General features: G+C 33.9%; 1 protein-coding gene across 1 annotated transcript; it reads right to left on the bottom strand.

Moving 5' to 3' along the window:
* Positions 1-4,353: 4,353 nt before the first annotated feature.
* On the bottom strand, positions 4,354-7,977 carry LOC133295254 (isoflavone 3'-hydroxylase-like). Its single transcript, XM_061494055.1, has 2 exons — positions 7,066-7,977; positions 4,354-5,083 (listed from the first exon to the last, which is right to left on the bottom strand). The coding sequence occupies exons 1-2, from the start codon at positions 7,975-7,977 to the stop codon at positions 4,475-4,477; spliced, it is 1,521 nt and encodes a 506-aa protein (XP_061350039.1). The 3' UTR covers positions 4,354-4,474.
* Positions 7,978-18,493: the final 10,516 nt, after the last annotated feature.

The raw sequence follows: 18,493 nt of genomic DNA on the forward strand, positions 1-18,493 counted from the left end.
CATGGGAATAATTCCTTGATAACATTCGTCGTCATATCACGCATATGCAAAACATATTCGCATTTCATATCGGCATCGAAGCATATTATCTGTTGTGGAGAATCATCGTGGTTGGCAGCCACCACATGCCCATCATGTGTTTTGCCTTCGCCATATTGCTAGCAATTTTAATCAAAAGTTCAGGAACGAAAAATTGAAGAAGATGGTTATGAATTTGGGTATGAGTTACATCTTTTTTACGTCTTATTTGATAGTATTACTGAATGTAAATATTATTAATTGTCATTATCTTTACAGGTTATACTCCTTCTAAGGTTGATTTTGATATAGCCTTTGCAAAATTTCGTGACACTGGTGCTGAGATTGCAGATTGGATTGATCAGATTCCAAAGGAAAAGTGGACGCATGCATATGATGTCGATGGACTTAGATATGGCCATATGACAACAAACTTGTCTGAATCAGTTAACAGGGTTTTGAAGGGTGCAAGAAACATGCCAATAACTGGTTTGGTTAAGCATGCATACAGCAATCTAGTTCATTATTTTGTTACCAAGGGTCAAGCAGCTGCCGCACAACTTCATGCTTCACATCGTCATTGCAAAAATATGGTCGGATCGATGAAGTATAATGAGTCCCTTGCTACAGGTCACAATGTTCGTACATATAATGTTGATCAAACAGTTTTGAAGTTGACGAGGCTTATGAGAGGTCGTATTCTGTCAACCTTCCAGAAAGATTTTGTCAATGTGGAAAGTCTAAGGCTTTCAAGTACCCATGTAGTCATGCCGCAACGGCTGCACTAAGTGTTCTGCAGAATCCTTTTCAATATGTGGATGATGTGTTCTTGATAGATAATTTGGTCCATGCATACTCGTTTCTTTGGCAGCCAATTGGTGATAAGGCTGTTATTCCACCTTGGGTAGGTCCAGTGGTCATACGGAACAAATCTATGTTGCGTGCAAAAGGCCGTCCAAAGTCCACCAGAATACGAAACGAGATGGATGAAGTTGAAACCAAACAGAGTCGAATTAAGTGTGGCATTTGCAAGCTACCTGGGCGTAATCGTCGCTCTTGTACTAATCGTTTACCTAATCAGTGATGTTGTAAACGTTTGTATTCAAAATGTTTGGTTTTATGCAGCATTATTATTTTGTGTTATCTATGCCATGTGTATGAATGGTCTGAGCTTAACTTGCCAGTTATCAGGCCATTTACCTCGAAGCGTGTGATCATGAATCCTTTGAGCTTTCTAGGCCTCAATGGTATTGGCTGATCCAAATCAAACTGTCTCAAGCATTTATCTGGTTGGCAGTTCTCAACCGTATGAAAACATATGATCGGTGTCCTAGCCAACCAAAGAAATCACTCGTGTGTAGGTATATCCAAGCAATGATAGTCATCGTACGGCTGCCAAACAACCTACAAAAAATATAATGGATTTCCATAACTTATGTATCTGGCAACAATACAAAATAATAATAATAATTTATCCATAAAAAATATAACATACCTCGTCCCTGCATATCGTGTCTAGAGTCCCACGATATAGAAGTTGATGTTGTGGTTTAAAGCGGGCTAAACCATTAAACCTGTTATCCAAATGAAACATATGCAAGTATTAATAATTTGTTATAGAAAAAGATAACGAATAAAGATATACAAATGACACATACCGGTGCCCGTAGTGCCATTCTGGGTGAGTAGGCTGAGGAAGAGGAGGAGCAATAGGTGGAAACCTGATCCACGCCCAAATCTGTAGTAATATATGACACCCACATATGTCTGATCTGCGCGGGTCAGTAAGCTCCCACAATTGTCTAAGAAAAATGTATGAGAACAGCAGATCCCCAACTGTATTATCTAATCTCTCCAAAATCTCCTGCAAGCAATGCAATATAGCGACATCCAACGATGCTACCTCCAGATTTATCGGAAAGAAGCCATGACCCTAACAGATGTACAATGTGCGCCTTAGTAAAAAATATAACCTGTTGTGGATCCGCAGCAACTGAACCCCAATGCGCATAGAGTCTGTCTAGGTATGTGAGCTTAACATCCCCATAAAGGAGCTCTGCATCGACGGGGCCTGACCAAACACCTCCTGGCACACGACCCGCCAGTCCGTAGATGTAACCCTCGTAACCACTCTCCCATTAGTCGTCAAATCCAATATAGCAGTAACATCCTGCAACTTGATGGTCATCTCGCCCCGGGTCATGTGGAAGGTATGTGTCTGTGGTCTCCACCTCTCCACTAGAGCACTGATCAGCATGGGATCAATCTGAAATAAATGCAGACAAACTATCAAAATAAATGATATTATAAAGTACACTAAGTTTTCACATTTATTATTAAATTAAAAGGCTCATCACTGGTACTTTCTTATATGCGTACCTAAATACGTCGCATGTGTGCGACATGTAGGAAGCCATCTTGTGACGGGTAGTCTGCCACAATGTCGGGAATAACATCAGGAGATGGCACCCCTGCATCTTACCACGTCTAGTCTTGCACTGGCGACACTTCTCCTCATTCCACACATCTTGTGAAAGAAGCGTGCGCTGCGTGCGGCTCAGAAGTACATCCCACCTGTATGGTCCTAGAAGCACGTGTGTCCTAGGATCCGAAGGCTCGGGCTGAGCCTAAGTATCAGATGTAGACCGAGGTGACTCGGACGATGACGAGTCAGCCATAATAGTGTACTATACACAATTACAAATTAATTGGTTTCATTAATATATTCAAAAGTCACTACGTTAATTACATGTGTTACAAAATATATTAAATTACATGAGTTACAACATATATTATATTACATGTGTTACAAAATATATTAAATTACATGTGTACAATATTCCTAGGTCACTAATATATTCTTAAGTCAGTAATATATTCCTAGGGTTTAAGACACTACTTTAACATATTCCTAGATCACTACAGTAACAGTTATATGCGCAAGTCCCTAAATTACTATTATAACATGTATAATACTATATTTAAAAAATTTATAAACCGGATATGAAGACTTACTTGTTCGACAGGGCTTCGTCGCGCGAAATTCTTCACAAATAATCTAGAGAGAATACAGAGCAACTTTAGAGAGAAGGTGTGAGAAGGAAAAGTGAAAATTTAGGGTTTTATATAGGCCAGAGAATTCACACCTGGCCTGGGCGTGAATCATTCACGCCTCATTTGGGCGTGAATTGTCCAGCTCTTTTTAAACGTGAATGATTGCTACAGATTCGAAAATAGTTTTGAAACAGTCATCTATCTGTAATTATTTATTAAAATAGTAATATTTTAATTTTTTTGCCGAAGTGTTTGTTCCCATGACCAAAATGTCACCTCATATTGACTCTTGAGGCATTTTTTACTTATATATTTCTCATGCACTAACATAATTATCACAACATTATTATAACATATAAGCTTACATTTTAAGTTTAAAACTTTTTTTTATTAATTGATTTGATATTAGAGTAAATACCATTTTTGGTCCTCAACAAATTTCACGATGCCCGTTTTAGTCCCTAGCAAATAAAAAGGCCCATCGTGGTCCTTAAAAAATTCAAAATTGACCTATTTCAGTCCTTTTAGGGATTAATATGGGTCTTTTTTGAATTTGTGAGGGACCACGATTTCAACTAAATGGGTCCATTTTGAATTTTGAAAGACCACGATGTGCCTTTTTATTTGCTAGGGACTAAAACGGACATCATGAAATTTGCTGAGGACCAAAAAGGATATTTACTCTTGATATTATTTGCATCTAACAATTTTTTTCAATAAATTAAAGAGTAAATACCTTTTTTAGTCCCTAACAAAAAATACGGTCTCCACTTTAGTCCCTTACAAAAATAAATTAGTCAGTTAGTCCCTAACAAATTCAAAGTAGACCCATTTAATTGAAATCGTGGTCCCTCACAAATTCAAAAAAGATCCATATTAGTCCCTCAAAATGACTAAAATGGATCCACCTTGAATTTGTTAGGGACTAACTGACTAATTTATTTTTGTAAGGGACTAAAGTGGGGACCGTGTTTTTTTGTTAAGGATCAAAAAAAAATCTTTACTCTAAATTAAAACTATCAAATACAAGTAAAATTGACTGTTAATAGAGAATCTAAGAGCTTTTAGACTTGGTATTGATGTAAAAATTGCCGCTTGTGATAAATACATAATACAGTTGGGCACCAACGAATAATTTGTAGCAACAATATCTCACAAGAACAGGAAATTCCTCATAGAGTATATATCTCAATAATTGTAACACATATTAATCAACATGATTCACAAGTAATTGAAAGCCAAACGATTCCGAGAAAGCTGAAATCATGAAATTCTACAAGAACAATTTTAGTATGCTTATTATAGCACAAATATGATGTATTTGTGCATGTCCTACTACTTCATAGTGAAAACCCACACGATTATTTTACCATCACACAACTCTACTAACTCTACAAGACAATTAATTATTCATAACATCATTGACAATGGGTCGGGCTTTACACAAGGCCTTAAATGGAATTAGCAGTGGCATGGTGATCCCTTTGTCCTCCCTCATATCAAGTTTTTCCTCACTTTCTCGTTCCCAGTCAAAGCATTGAATTAACAAGCCCAAGGTTAAGCCCACCGTACGTTGAGCCAAACCTAGCCCAGGGCAAGCCCTTCTTCCTAGCCCGAATGCAATTAACTTGTTTACTTCACCTTCTTTTTCAAATCTCTCGGGCTTAAAACTATCGGCATCACTCCAAAGTTTAGGGTCTCTATGAATGAGCCATGCATTAGTCAAAATTATAGTGTCACGTGGAATATTGAATCCTCCAATGGTACAATTCTCTGAAGAATAATGGGGTAGTAGTAATGGAGCTGGAGGATGCAATCGAAGTGTCTCAGAGATTACGTTTTGAAGGTATGGGAGATTTGGCAAATCATGTTCATCTACCAATCGCTCTCTTCCAATTTGAGTGTTGATTTCATCTTTTGCCTTCTTCAATACTTCGGGGTGGTTCAATAATTCAGACATTACCCACTCTATAGTTACAGCTGATGTGTCTGTTCCAGCAAGAAGCATAGCCTGCAACTCAGTTAAAATCAAATAACAGTTAATTTAATGAGACCCACCAAGTTTAATGAATTCTTATATATGAATTCTTATATATGAATAATATATATATATATATATAATAATAATAATAATAATAATAATTTGGGTAGTTGGAATTGGGTTTTATTGAACTGATCAAATAAGAGAAAAAGATAAAACAAAATTCAAAACCCAATTCCTTGGAGTTGGATTTGATAATATTAACTTGCTTGTAGCCCGTGAATTTTTTGCTTAGCTTTTAAATTCTAAAATTTTAATATTGAATAAATTTCACATAAATTATGATCTGAAACTTCTTAAAAGCACTACTAAACGTTTTATCATATTCTTTTTTAATATTAATTTAAAATATATTTTGTATGAAGTAATTAAATTTCTTAATTATTTATTTTATAAATTATATATATTAATTTTAAATATTTTATAAATTCTATTTCAATTATATATATATATATTCATAATTACAAATATTTTTATCTTGTATTTTATAGTTTTACTTGGATCAATGATGTATATTTTTTTAAAATTTTATATATTTTTAAAAATAATAATTTTTTTTTTTATATTTTTGCGAAGTTTTAAAATACTTCTACAATATACATACTACATTAATTTTATGAGTTAAATCAAAGAGAAAATCTAACATATTTTTAAAGGAAAGTTTTTTTTTTCTCTTTTTAAAAAAATTTACTAATCATGGAAGTCCTTAATTTAATGCGACGCATATGGTGCACCTAACCCATACATTATTTAAAAGAAACACTTAACACAAACTGTGTAGAAGGACGAGTCCTTTGGTCCTTCCGAAGAGACATTAGTTATTCTCCTTAAAATATCTTAAAGTAATGAAATTTTTTAATGTTTTGTACTCTTTCTATGTTTCGTGTAAGCAACATTGACACGCGTTACACGTGTTTTAATATTATTATACGTTTAGTGGGATTTAAAATATATTTATCTTCTATTTATATATATATAAAAGTATATGTAACTTATGTTGTGTTTTTCTCTCTTCTCTTCACATGATTCTATATGAATCTCACATAATTTTATACATATGTAAGAAATAATTTTATCTCCTACAATATAATAAATATCAAACCATTAAGAAATGGCAACAATGATTTTGAGTGTGTTATTAAAACCAGACCAATCGAGCCGGTTGAACCTAGACTCAGAACCCCTGATCGGTCTAGTTCAGTTAGTTAACCAACCATGCATGAAATCCGGCCGAGAACTAATGAATCAGTCAAAAATCAAGTTGAACCATGCTAACCTAATATTGAATATTTGGTTGAATCACTTTTGAAAATTATGGCAAAATATTACCTCACAATTCTACACTTCGGATTCAAAATTGACACTTACGAAGAAAAGTAATATGTTAACCACTAAGTCAAATTAGTTTGATTGTTATATTATTTCTATTTAGAGATATATAGGCTATTCGTACTATAACTTTTTTATTAGCAATTTACTATTACTCTAATTTCAGTTGCATTAAATTTTTTAACAAATCTTTTGCAAAAAAATTTAATCCAATAAACTGGTAATAAAAAAAAATATGAATATCCTACCTCTTCTATTTATATATTTATTATATGGGTTTATTTTTTCTAAAGTTACTTTAGATAACGACATCGTTTTGGGACGGAAATCATAGTATTTTTGTAATTTTAATTTATTTCAGGGTTATAATAGTCTTTATCATTATAATTTTTTAATTTTTCAACCCCAAAACGACGTCGTTTCGATGAACATTAGACAAAGTTGTCTAAGGTAACATCGGAAACTTTTTTCCTTTATTATATATCTTAACCTAAATTTAATTTAAGCAATTCAACTAATAATTCATTAACCTCGTACATAACAATCGATTCATTCGGGTTTAATAACATTGAAATACGAATGATAAGATAAGAAGGAGTAGTGTTATTGATAATATTATTTACCTGAATAAGGCCTTTAATCATGAGATCGGAATAGTACTCAGGCTGTGACTCGTGCAGTTTCAATAGATGATAAATCATGGTGTCACTGTCAGCATCAGCATCATGCTGCTTCTTCTTATTCCGATGCTCGTCAATGAGTCCTTGCAAAAACGCATCAGCTCTTTTCCCAATTCTCTTGCATCTCTTCTCCAAATCCTCAAAATCAAACAACCACAGCAGAGGCAAGAAATCACCCTTGTTATTCGCACCCAACAAAGAAAGCATCTCCGTTATGATCTCTCTGAACTGCTTCGCTTCCTCCATATCCGTCACGTCAATGTCTTCGCCGTAATACCTTTTCCCCGATATCATTCTCATCATCGAGTTGAACGTCATCTCCGTCAGCCTGTGCCGAAGCTCCACCTTGGTAAAACCATCGAGTTTCGTGGTTTGTCCAAGCTTCTGTATCAGCCTCTTGGCCTCGTCCCTTCGGATTTCCAAGAACGAGTTGAGGCGGTGGTTTGAGAGTACGTCGATGGTTGTGATGCGGCGGAGGTTGCGCCAGTGGTCGCCGTAGGAGGAGGACCCCAAGGTTGTGTAGTTGTAGAAGATGTACTTCCCCGTGAGGAAGCGTGGACGGTTGGCGAGTACGACGTCGTTTTTGGTGAAGCATTCTTGGACTAAAGATGGTGAGGAAACCACCACGACGAGACGTGAACCGAACCAGAGGGAAATGATGTCGCCGTATTTGTGGGAGAGGGTTGAGAAGGTGCGGTGGATTGGTTGCTTGAGGTGGTGGAGGTTTCCGATGATGGGAAGAGTTGGTGGACCGGGTGGGAGGTTTTTCAGCCTTCTTGATTGGATTTGGAGAAGAATTTTAACGGTGAGGATGAAAGCAACGGTGAGGAGAGAGTAATACAGTAAGGGTTCCATTTCTCCTTAATGGGTTTAAAAGGAGTGTTGTGTTGCTGTGTGTGTTTTGGTAAAGCTGTGAACGAACTATATATAAACGCGTCTGAGGAGTAATATTGACACTTACACGGGAACACGACACACATTAATTCTAAAAATTATTATATTTGATTACCAAAAAAAAATTATATTTTGATTTTGATATTATATAATATTTTTAATATATATAATATAATTTATATTTAATACAAATATTATGTAATATTATATTTAAATTTCATAATATAAATATAAATATAAATAATTTTTCATATCTTGTTAATTTTATAACAGATTTATAATATATATTTTTTTATTTAGTAAATAAAATAAAATTAAGACTAAAAAAATTAAAAAAGTGTGTTGGAACGTTGACTGTATGTCGAAAAAAGTTGACTGCGTGTCAAAAAAATGTGTCAAAAAGTCAATCGCGTTTCTCAAAATGTTGACCGCATGTCGGCGTCCGACACGTATTTTTTACAAAAATTAGTGTGTCCGGATATCACAGCTTGCATGTGGTTTAGAAATTAAAGGTCGAACAAAGAAATGCGATGAAGCTTGTGGAGATAAGAGAGAGACAACTTGCATTAAAGAAATAATTAGAATTTCCTTAATTAAAAAAATCTATATTAACTATATTTCCAAAAAAAAAAATCTATATTAACAATTAAATAGTTGAAATAATTGAGCGGGAGATGATTACCTAATACACTTATATGGCCCATCTAGAGTTGATCGACATAGAATTTAAAAATGAAACATATAATGATTGACATATTACATTGCTATTTAACTATTTAATTTTGTATTAGAGCAAAGCTTATGGGTTGAATTTTCTGAGATGACACTTCTCGAAAAGCAGGTGTGAAAAAATTATTGGTGAGGCTAATATTCTGTCTTAACAAGATTTGATATGAGTAGGAGTTATATCGAATCACAACATTTGAGCTCATAGGGATAAATAGAAAATTTTATACCCTAACTAACGAGTATAACCTTTGGTTTTAAATCATTTCTATTGATATTTTGTTTGATTTTTTCAAAAAAAATTCTCACTTTTTTGTAATTATAATACACTATATTAGAATATTTATAATTATCGAATTTTTTGTTATTATTCTTTTCCTTTGGTTAGTTTTCTTCTATTTGGTATTTAGTGTTTTCATGTGGGATCCCCGTTTTTTTTTTTTTTTTTATGTTTTGCTTTCACCCAAAAATTATTGGGTTAGGCCGGTATGTACATGGTCAACAACGGAAGCTGCCGGCAGGTCTCATTAGGCATAGTGCAGTACGGCGCTTCAGGGCAGAGTTGCCTCTCTTTTAAAAAGAAAATTATAAATTATTGATAAGCAACAATAATATTGCATTGATATTATTGGGATGAGTTTTATTAATCTCATGTTAAAGGAGACAAGTTATTTCATGTTATAGAGATAAATTTATGAGTTCTATCATCTGAAAAATAAAAAAAAAGTGATACAGATATAAAAAATATGTAAAAGAAAAATTTATCACGTATAAAATGAGATTAATTTTTCTCTATTGAGATAAGCAACAAGTTGTCAGAGTAGCGTTTGAGCTTACGTCTTTCACAAACTTTATTTAAAAGCACAGAGAAGCGAGTATCGCCTATTGTTATATAATAGAGCTTGCTTTGTGCTCGTTGCCCAAGAATATTGGCTTTGTGTGACTTTCGATCCGGAAAGTCATAATATATAAATATAAAAATCATTATAATATTTCTTCTCGTAATTGGGTAACGTGCCAACACATTTTCTTATTTTTTTTTTTTTTGTAAATTTATTTTCTTTTATTTTGGATTACAATGGGAATGGAACATTTCACACTACAATATAATAAGGCTAACCCTAATAGTTCATATTCTTATTTTCTTACGAGTAACTCTTGCTCATAAGTTTTTTTATTCTTCTTTCCCTTTAGAAATAATTTTCGTTTAAATTTTTGTACGTGGATTAAATTTTTTTATTAAATATACTTAAATTTAAAAAAAAAATATTGAATTAAAATATTCTTTTGTTTCATTAATATATATATTTTCGTTTATCTTAATAGATATTAAAATGATCAAGATAAAGATAATTATTTACAAAAAAAAAAAAAGATAAAAATAATTATTTATTTTTAAAAAAATTATTGATGTTTTCCCAAGAAAAACTTGGGATCAAGGTTTTTTTTCATAGTTTAAAAAACGACGGTAAAGTATTTTCATATATCCTTAAAAAATCATCTTAAGCATTAAAAATAATGTAAAAATATTAATGGTTTGATTTTATTTGTGTCTCTGGTAATTTAGTGCAATATTGTGCTATAATGTAGGAACTCGTGAACTAAAACGGATAAAGAATTGTATCAAAAAAAAAAAAAAACAGATAAAGAAAAAATGGAAGTAACAAAGAAGGAGAGAATGAAGACACAATACTTTCCTTTATGAATCGAGATGATTTACTTAGGCTTAAGTCCATCCTATTTATAGTATAATACACGAATAAGAAGAAATGGAATTGATTTTTTTAATCATAATTTTATTTTTCTTTTATTCACTGTTTTTTCAATTATGCGTGGTTTAAATTTCTTATTTTATACGCTATGAAATAGCTCATATTTTTATATTAATTATGTTTTATTTATTCAAAAAAATTCAAATATGCAGGAAAATAACATCTTCACTAGTTTCTAGATCTAAAAACTAAAATGTTTCACCTCCTACTTCCCGGTGCTGCTTTGCGAGCTCAAATTGTCTTATCGCGCCAGCACACATACACACAAAGACACACGCACATTGGTTCCTACCTAACTAATTCCAACTTTCAAATAGATTGTGCAATCTTTTATGCACGTCTATGACTACGTTACGTCGTTACTTGAGTGGCCCTATACCTTACTACTTAGATGATACCATTGTGGGGTTCATATGTGAACCATTTTTTTATTTATGGCCAAAACAAAATTGGCAGACATCTGTGACCTCGTAAACTTACGCAAGGTTGAAATTGCAGGCCATTGCATGATTAATATTGCATATGTTTATTTATTATAATTATGAAATGACATTTGGCATAATTATAACCAAATTATATTCAATCTGTTTAAAATTATTGGTTAAGGTCTACACTTAATTACATGGATCAGGAGTAGGACCACCTTCGGTAGAGCCAAAAATACAAGAGGAGTAGTTACTAAAATAAAAATAAAAATACATGAGGTGTAATTATAAATTTAATGGTGCAGATTTTTTTTAATATATATTCGTGCATAAACTGGGCCTTGAAAGCTGAAACACAGCTCTGTCAACTGTTCTACCGTACAGGCAAATAACTATAAAAAAATTCAGCGATAAAATTTAATAACAAAATATAATCTGACACACGGGAGTGACCATTCATTCCCATTTGGTTTTTCTACTGTACAGAATCAATTCAACTCAATACTTAAACTGTTGGGTGAGGTTAAATTAATAGTTGTATATATTTCAACACGTTCCCTCACACGAGAGTCCACTGGGCTTGAAGAGTGCACAAAGCGGGCGGCGAGGATCGAACCCGGAACACGAGGCTCTGATACCATGTAAAGAACCAATTCAACCCATAAGCTTAAGCTGTTGGGTGAGGTTAAATTAATGATTTTATATATCTCAACATCTATTTTTATATTTATCCTGGGGAATCAATATGCCCGAAAACAAAAGAAAATTAATATTTTTTCCTCTTTCTTTTATAAATAAAAATATATGAAGAATTAGACAATTGTGGAGATATAAGTTCTCTGCCAAGGATTAGACATCATGTTTTTATTGCTTGGCATCCTCCTCCGGAGGGATGGATCAAATTTAATTCAGATGGAGCTTCAAGAGGTAATCTTGGTTTTGCAGCTTGTGGTGGGATTGCTAGAGACAATCTTGGTAACTGGTGTGGTGGCTTCTCTTTTGGTATTGGTATCTGCTCGGCTATCATAGCTGAGTTATGGGGGATTCTTAAAAGTTTGGAACAAGCTTGCGAAAAAGGATATAAAAAAATAATTATTGAAAGTGATTCTTTATATGCAATCACGGTGCTCACCAAACCTGGTGATGCGGCCCGAGAGTCTCATCTTCTGACTCGCATTCGGGCATGGCTGAATAAAGATTGGCAGGTGTTTCTACAACATGTCTACGGGGAGGGTAATATGTGTGCAGACTGGTTATCCAACTATCCCTTAGATCATCCGCAAGATGCTAGTTTTCGTTTCTACCATTTTCCTCCGTTTGGAGTTAGGCATTTATTTTTAGCTGATATAGCTTCTATCAGTTTTCCTCGTTTAGTTACTTTGTAATTCTTGTTTTTGCTGGGGCTTTGCCCTTTAGCTTACCAAAAAATAAAATAAAATGAAGAAGATTATACTCATGACCTATTTTCGTTTACAATATTTTACAATCATATCTTAACCGTTGATTTTCGTCAATCAATGGTTATTGTATTCGCAAATCAAACTCATTAATTAATTATTAATTTGCAATAAATGATAACTGTTGATTGGAGGAAATCATCGGTTAACATATGGTTGTAAAAGATTGTAAACGAAAATAGATTATAAGTATAACTTTCATCGAAAAACATTAGTATTACTTGCTCGCAACAGCTGCAGTTTCTATACAACGAACAGTGAGCATAATGGCATTTTTTTGTAAAAACATTTTTCAAGTCACGCGAATAGTATGATTTTTCAAAATGCCACGTATCCAAATTCACTATAACAAATACTGAGTTTGCTTTGCTTATGTGTCAGGTTTGAGGTTGCCACCTTACTCGCTGCATGGCATAGCGAGTTATGTGATTAAAGTGTCAATCTGCTTTGAGCACAAGCAAGACACATGGCAACCTATGGCCACCTAACCCGACCCACTACTTGTTTTAGCGAGTTAGGTGGTCAAAGTATCAATATACTCTAAGCACAAACAGGATGCATGGCAGCCTGTAACAAACTTGCTACGGAACATAACAAGTTAGGTGCACGTGTTAGAAAAAAAAAATCATTGAGTCACGTACTCAGACCTGGACAAACTCACTACACCATGTAGTGAGTATAGTCCAATGGCTAAAAATAATAGTCATTGGCATTAGCCTATTTAACCATCCCTCCCCTCTCCAAGCCCCCCTATCTCTCTCTCTCTATAATTACACTTTCGCTCTCTCTAGAATTTTATCTCTCTCTATTTCAAGGTCTTCATTTTATGCATTATTAATAGAGGTTAGTTTTTTTATACTCTTTATTTTAAGACTTGAAATCTTAGATTATAATATATGTTATTTTTTTGAAACCATACGATAGAACTCATGTGTTAATGTTATTATATTCTTTTGTATAGACATTAATATATAGGATAGTTAATGTATTATTTTGTACTTTAAAATTAAATTTATAAATACCATTTTAATATATATGTTTTATATTTTTTAGTTTAATATTATTTATTTTAGGACTTGAAACATTAGGTTAAAGGATATGTTTTTTTTTAATTGTAAGATAGAGCCCATGTGTTAATGTTGTTATGTTATTTCGTATAGACATTAATCTATATGATAGTTGGTGAATTATTTTATATTTTTAAATTAAAATTTTAAATTATGTTTTTATTTTTTATTTCAATATTATTTATTTTATGATTTGAAACCTTAGGTTAGATGATATTTTTTAAAACACTCTAGGATAGAGCCCATGCGTTAATGTTATTATATTAATTTGTATAGCCATTAATTTCGGAATTATGAGTACGCCACGTCAAATAGTACATGTCGTGGGCCGGAACTATTTATGCAAACATTGGTGGGTGGGGGTCGTGGGGAGGAAACATACCTATCTTCAGGGATTCACCGACGGCACCCTATTAATGTCGATGGAGCGAATGAAATGGAGGGAACACTGACTGCTAGATTATCCACTGGTCGGAGTCTACTATCGCATACAGTTCAATAAACGTGGAGTCTGGATCTATTTGAAATGCATCCACTACTAATGCGACATCTTCTTCGTCAACAATCTCCACATAAATCCAACTTTCTTTACCCCAGGGGCATCTAACAGTCAACCGAAACAGAGATCGGCCACATTGTGATCTCAATTTCTTGTATATCGTCTTTTTCATGTAATTATAACTGCATCAGGGGCTCATACGAAATACTTTTATATCTCCTTAAAAAATTTGACCATTCGATCCAAAATATTTCCTTCCAATATAGCATACAATGACGATTAAATCATTGCTACTATCACTCATTATGTAAAAATTAAAATACCAAATACAAAAGGAAGAATAACACCGCTATATAAAAAAAAACATAACTCAAAGGGACTTTATAAAACAATTACAGAGAGCTGCATGATATGTGGGAAATGGGGGAGGATTTATGTAGGAATAAATTCGCTGTACCTGGTAGCTAGGGGTGTTAACGAGCCAAGCCGAGCCGAGCTTTGGTCTTAACGGGCCGAGCCTGTGTTCAAATGTGTCAGATTGGCCTTAGCCTGTTACCTGTTACGAATATAATATCAGCCTGTGGCCTGGCTCATTTACAAAAAATAAAAGCTTTGTTTAGCCTGTTTAAAAAAAATAAGACAACAAAAATTTATCCAAACAAAATATACAATCAACAGTATTAGTAATTCCATAAATATTCATAAATTTAATGTATATCCAAATAGCATAATATAAAATAAAATCATTTAAAAAGTCTGTTTAATTAATAAAATGGGATGAAATGAATTGAGAAGAGAGAGAGGGCTATCACAAGTAGTATAAAAAATAAAATAAAATAAAAAAATAAAATATTAAGCAAGCCTGAGAGGCTCTAAGGCCGAGCTTTTGAACTGGAGCCTGAGGCCTTTTTATTAAATGAGCTTTTATACAAGTCCAAGCCTAAGTCCAACAATCAATTTTAGACATGTAAGTTCAGGCCTTCACGAGCCGAGCCAAAGGCCCCTGGCTTGTTTAGCACCCCTACTGGTAGCGAATATAACACGTGGCTGAAATAACTAAACTCGTTGTCAGGTGTAGCGAGTTTATGAGAGACTGCCACGTATCCTGCTTTTGGTCAAAATAGGTTGACAAATTCATACTCCCTGTCAGGGGTTGCGTGTTACTCACACCTAAGAGAAGAATTTTGGTGGTGTTCGATCACCATTAATTCAGTGGTCCAAACAATCAGAATGAGACAACTATTAAAGAGAGAGGAGAGAAAAAAAATAAAAAATAAACTTTTGTACAAATGTCACTCATTGAATGGAAGGACCACATAGGGCCTGAAACACCAAAAAAATTTCCCACACCTAAGTGGCTATGCCCCTTAACGAGTTTGTCACACGTTGCTATTTGTCCTGCTTTACTTAAGCAGACTAACATTTTGATCACTTAACTCGCTACAAGAGATAGCGAGTTTGGTGGCCACCAAAAACTTGACACGTAAGTAAACCAAACTCGCAACTTGTTGTAGCGGATTTGGACATGTGACACTTTGGAAAAAATTTGTGTTCGTGTAACATTTTAGAAAAAAAAATTAGAGAAACATGACACTACGGTCAGAGTTCCTTCTATATAAACTCGGGCATAAATTATTAATGTGCTTTGTTTGTCTATAAATATTCATAAATAGCATAAATTTAATGTATATCCAAATAGCATAATATAAAATAAAATCATTTAAAAAGTCTGTTTAATTAATAAAATGGGATGAAATGAATTGAGAAGAGATAGAGGGCTATCACAAGTAGTATAAAAAATAAAATAAAATAAAAAAATAAAATATTAAGCAAGCCTGAGAGGCTCTAAGGCCGAGCTTTTGAACTGGAGCCTGAGGCCTTTTTATTAAACGAGCTTTTATACAAGTCCAAGCCTAAGTCCAACAATCAATTTTAGACATGTAAGTTCAGGCCTTCACGAGCCGAGCCAAAGGCCCCTGGCTTGTTTAGCACCCCTACTGGTAGCGAATATAACACGTGGCTGAAATAACTAAACTCGTTGTCAGGTGTAGCGAGTTTATGAGAGACTGCCACGTATCCTGCTTTTGGTCAAAATAGGTTGACAAATTCATACTCCCTGTCAGGGGTTGCGTGTTACTCACACCTAAGAGAAGAATTTTGGTGGTGTTGGATCACCATTAATTCAGTGGTCCAAACAATCAGAATGAGACAACTATTAAAGAGAGAGGAGAGAAAAAAAATAAAAAATAAACTTTTGTACAAATGTCACTCATTGAATGGAAGGACCACATAGGGCCTGAAACACCAAAAAAATTTCCCACACCTAAGTGGCTATGCCCCTTAACGAGTTTGTCACACGTTGCTATTTGTCCTGCTTTACTTAAGCAGACTAACATTTTGATCACTTAACTCGCTACAAGAGATAGCGAGTTTGGTGGCCACCAAAAACTTGACACGTAAGTAAACCAAACTCGCAACTTGTTGTAGCGGATTTGGACATGTGACACTTTGGAAAAAATTTGTGTTCGTGTAACATTTTAGAAAAAAAATTTAGAGAAACATGACACTACGGTCAGAGTTCCTTCTATATAAACTCGGGCATAAATTATTAATGTGCTTTGTTTGTCTATAAATATTCATAAATAGCATAAATTTAATGTATATCCAAATAGCATAATATAAAATAAAATCATTTAAAAAGTCTGTTTAATTAATAAAATGGGATGAAATGAATTGAGAAGAGATAGAGGGCTATCACAAGTAGTATAAAAAATAAAATAAAATAAAAAAATAAAATATTAAGCAAGCCTGAGAGGCTCTAAGGCCGAGCTTTTGAACTGGAGCCTGGCCTTTTTATTAAACGAGCTTTTATACAAGTCCAAGCCTAAGTCCAACAATCAATTTTAGACATGTAAGTTCAGGCCTTCACGAGCCGAGCCAAAGGCCCCTGGCTTGTTTAGCACCCCTACTGGTAGCGAATATAACACGTGGCTGAAATAACTAAACTCGTTGTCAGGTGTAGCGAGTTTATGAGAGACTGCCACGTATCCTGCTTTTGGTCAAAATAGGTTGACAAATTCATACTCCCTGTCAGGGGTTGCGTGTTACTCACACCTAAGAGAAGAATTTTGGTGGTGTTGGATCACCATTAATTCAGTGGTCCAAACAATCAGAATGAGACAACTATTAAAGAGAGAGGAGAGAAAAAAAATAAAAAATAAACTTTTGTACAAATGTCACTCATTGAATGGAAGGACCACATAGGGCCTGAAACACCAAAAAAATTTCCCACACCTAAGTGGCTATGCCCCTTAACGAGTTTGTCACACGTTGCTATTTGTCCTGCTTTACTTAAGCAGACTAACATTTTGATCACTTAACTCGCTACAAGAGATAGCGAGTTTGGTGGCCACCAAAAACTTGACACGTAAGTAAACCAAACTCGCAACTTGTTGTAGCGGATTTGGACATGTGACACTTTGGAAAAAATTTGTGTTCGTGTAACATTTTAGAAAAAAAAAATTAGAGAAACATGACACTAGGGTCAGAGTTCCTTCTATATAAACTCGGGCATAAATTATTAATGTGCTTTGTTTGTCTATACAATTATAAACGTAGTCTACTTGTGAGTTTGTTTGTTTTTAAAAACAAAAAAACAAAATATTAGACAAATATGGACCTGAAACTGCATGAAATGCAGTTCTCAATCTCGCCGTCCATTTTCATTGAGTCATGTTTACAACTCTCTTTTTTTTTACTAATAACATATTTTCATAATTGAAATTATGTACAATTTCTAAAAAATGTATACGTTAAAAAAAATCAGGTATTTGCAATTTCTTTAGCGTAGTTCATAATACGCACAGGTTTTGCTTAATTTTTTTTTTATACATAGGTTTTTTTCTTAATCTTTTTTATTAAATATTTGCATTCTTTTGACCCCGATATTATTAATCCATTGTGGGCAAAAAAAATTAATTTATTACTTTTTTAATAAAAAATTACGAATAAGTTGTCGTTTTGCAAAAAATTACGAATCTATAGCACCCAAACACACCCACATGGGGCGTGTTCTGATGGAGAGAGACACGCCCATGTGGGGCGTGGGCTTGTGAAGGAAACACGCCCAACGTAGGGCGTGTGTAGTCACGCCTAAGATAAGGCGTGTTCAGTGAGTAGACACGCCCAAATATGGCCGTGAGTGACTAAACTGACTGCTATTTAAACACCCACCCCCTACACACTCTTCACAATTCTGTCATTGTTATGCTAAACTCTCTGATAGTTTGCACTTGTTTACTCATATTTTGTTTTATCTTTTAAAATTTTGATTTTAAAAACGAGTGCGAAATTTGATACTATTCGTGTCGTTTTATATTTTAACGGTAGGAAAGAAGAAGGTCGTCGTGGTGTTATTTTTGTAGGGGAGAAAAGGCCATCACGTATTAAACGAAACTCAACGGTTGCTGAGCTGCATCAGAAAATACGTCAAAAATTATGTCTTCAAGACAACCAATTGATCACTCTTGTC

Source organism: Gastrolobium bilobum, unplaced genomic scaffold (genome assembly GCF_033153095.1).
Source record: "Gastrolobium bilobum isolate Gb01-03AN ecotype WA unplaced genomic scaffold, APGP_CSIRO_Gbil_v1 utg25989, whole genome shotgun sequence".
Classification (NCBI taxonomy): domain Eukaryota; kingdom Viridiplantae; phylum Streptophyta; class Magnoliopsida; order Fabales; family Fabaceae; genus Gastrolobium; species Gastrolobium bilobum.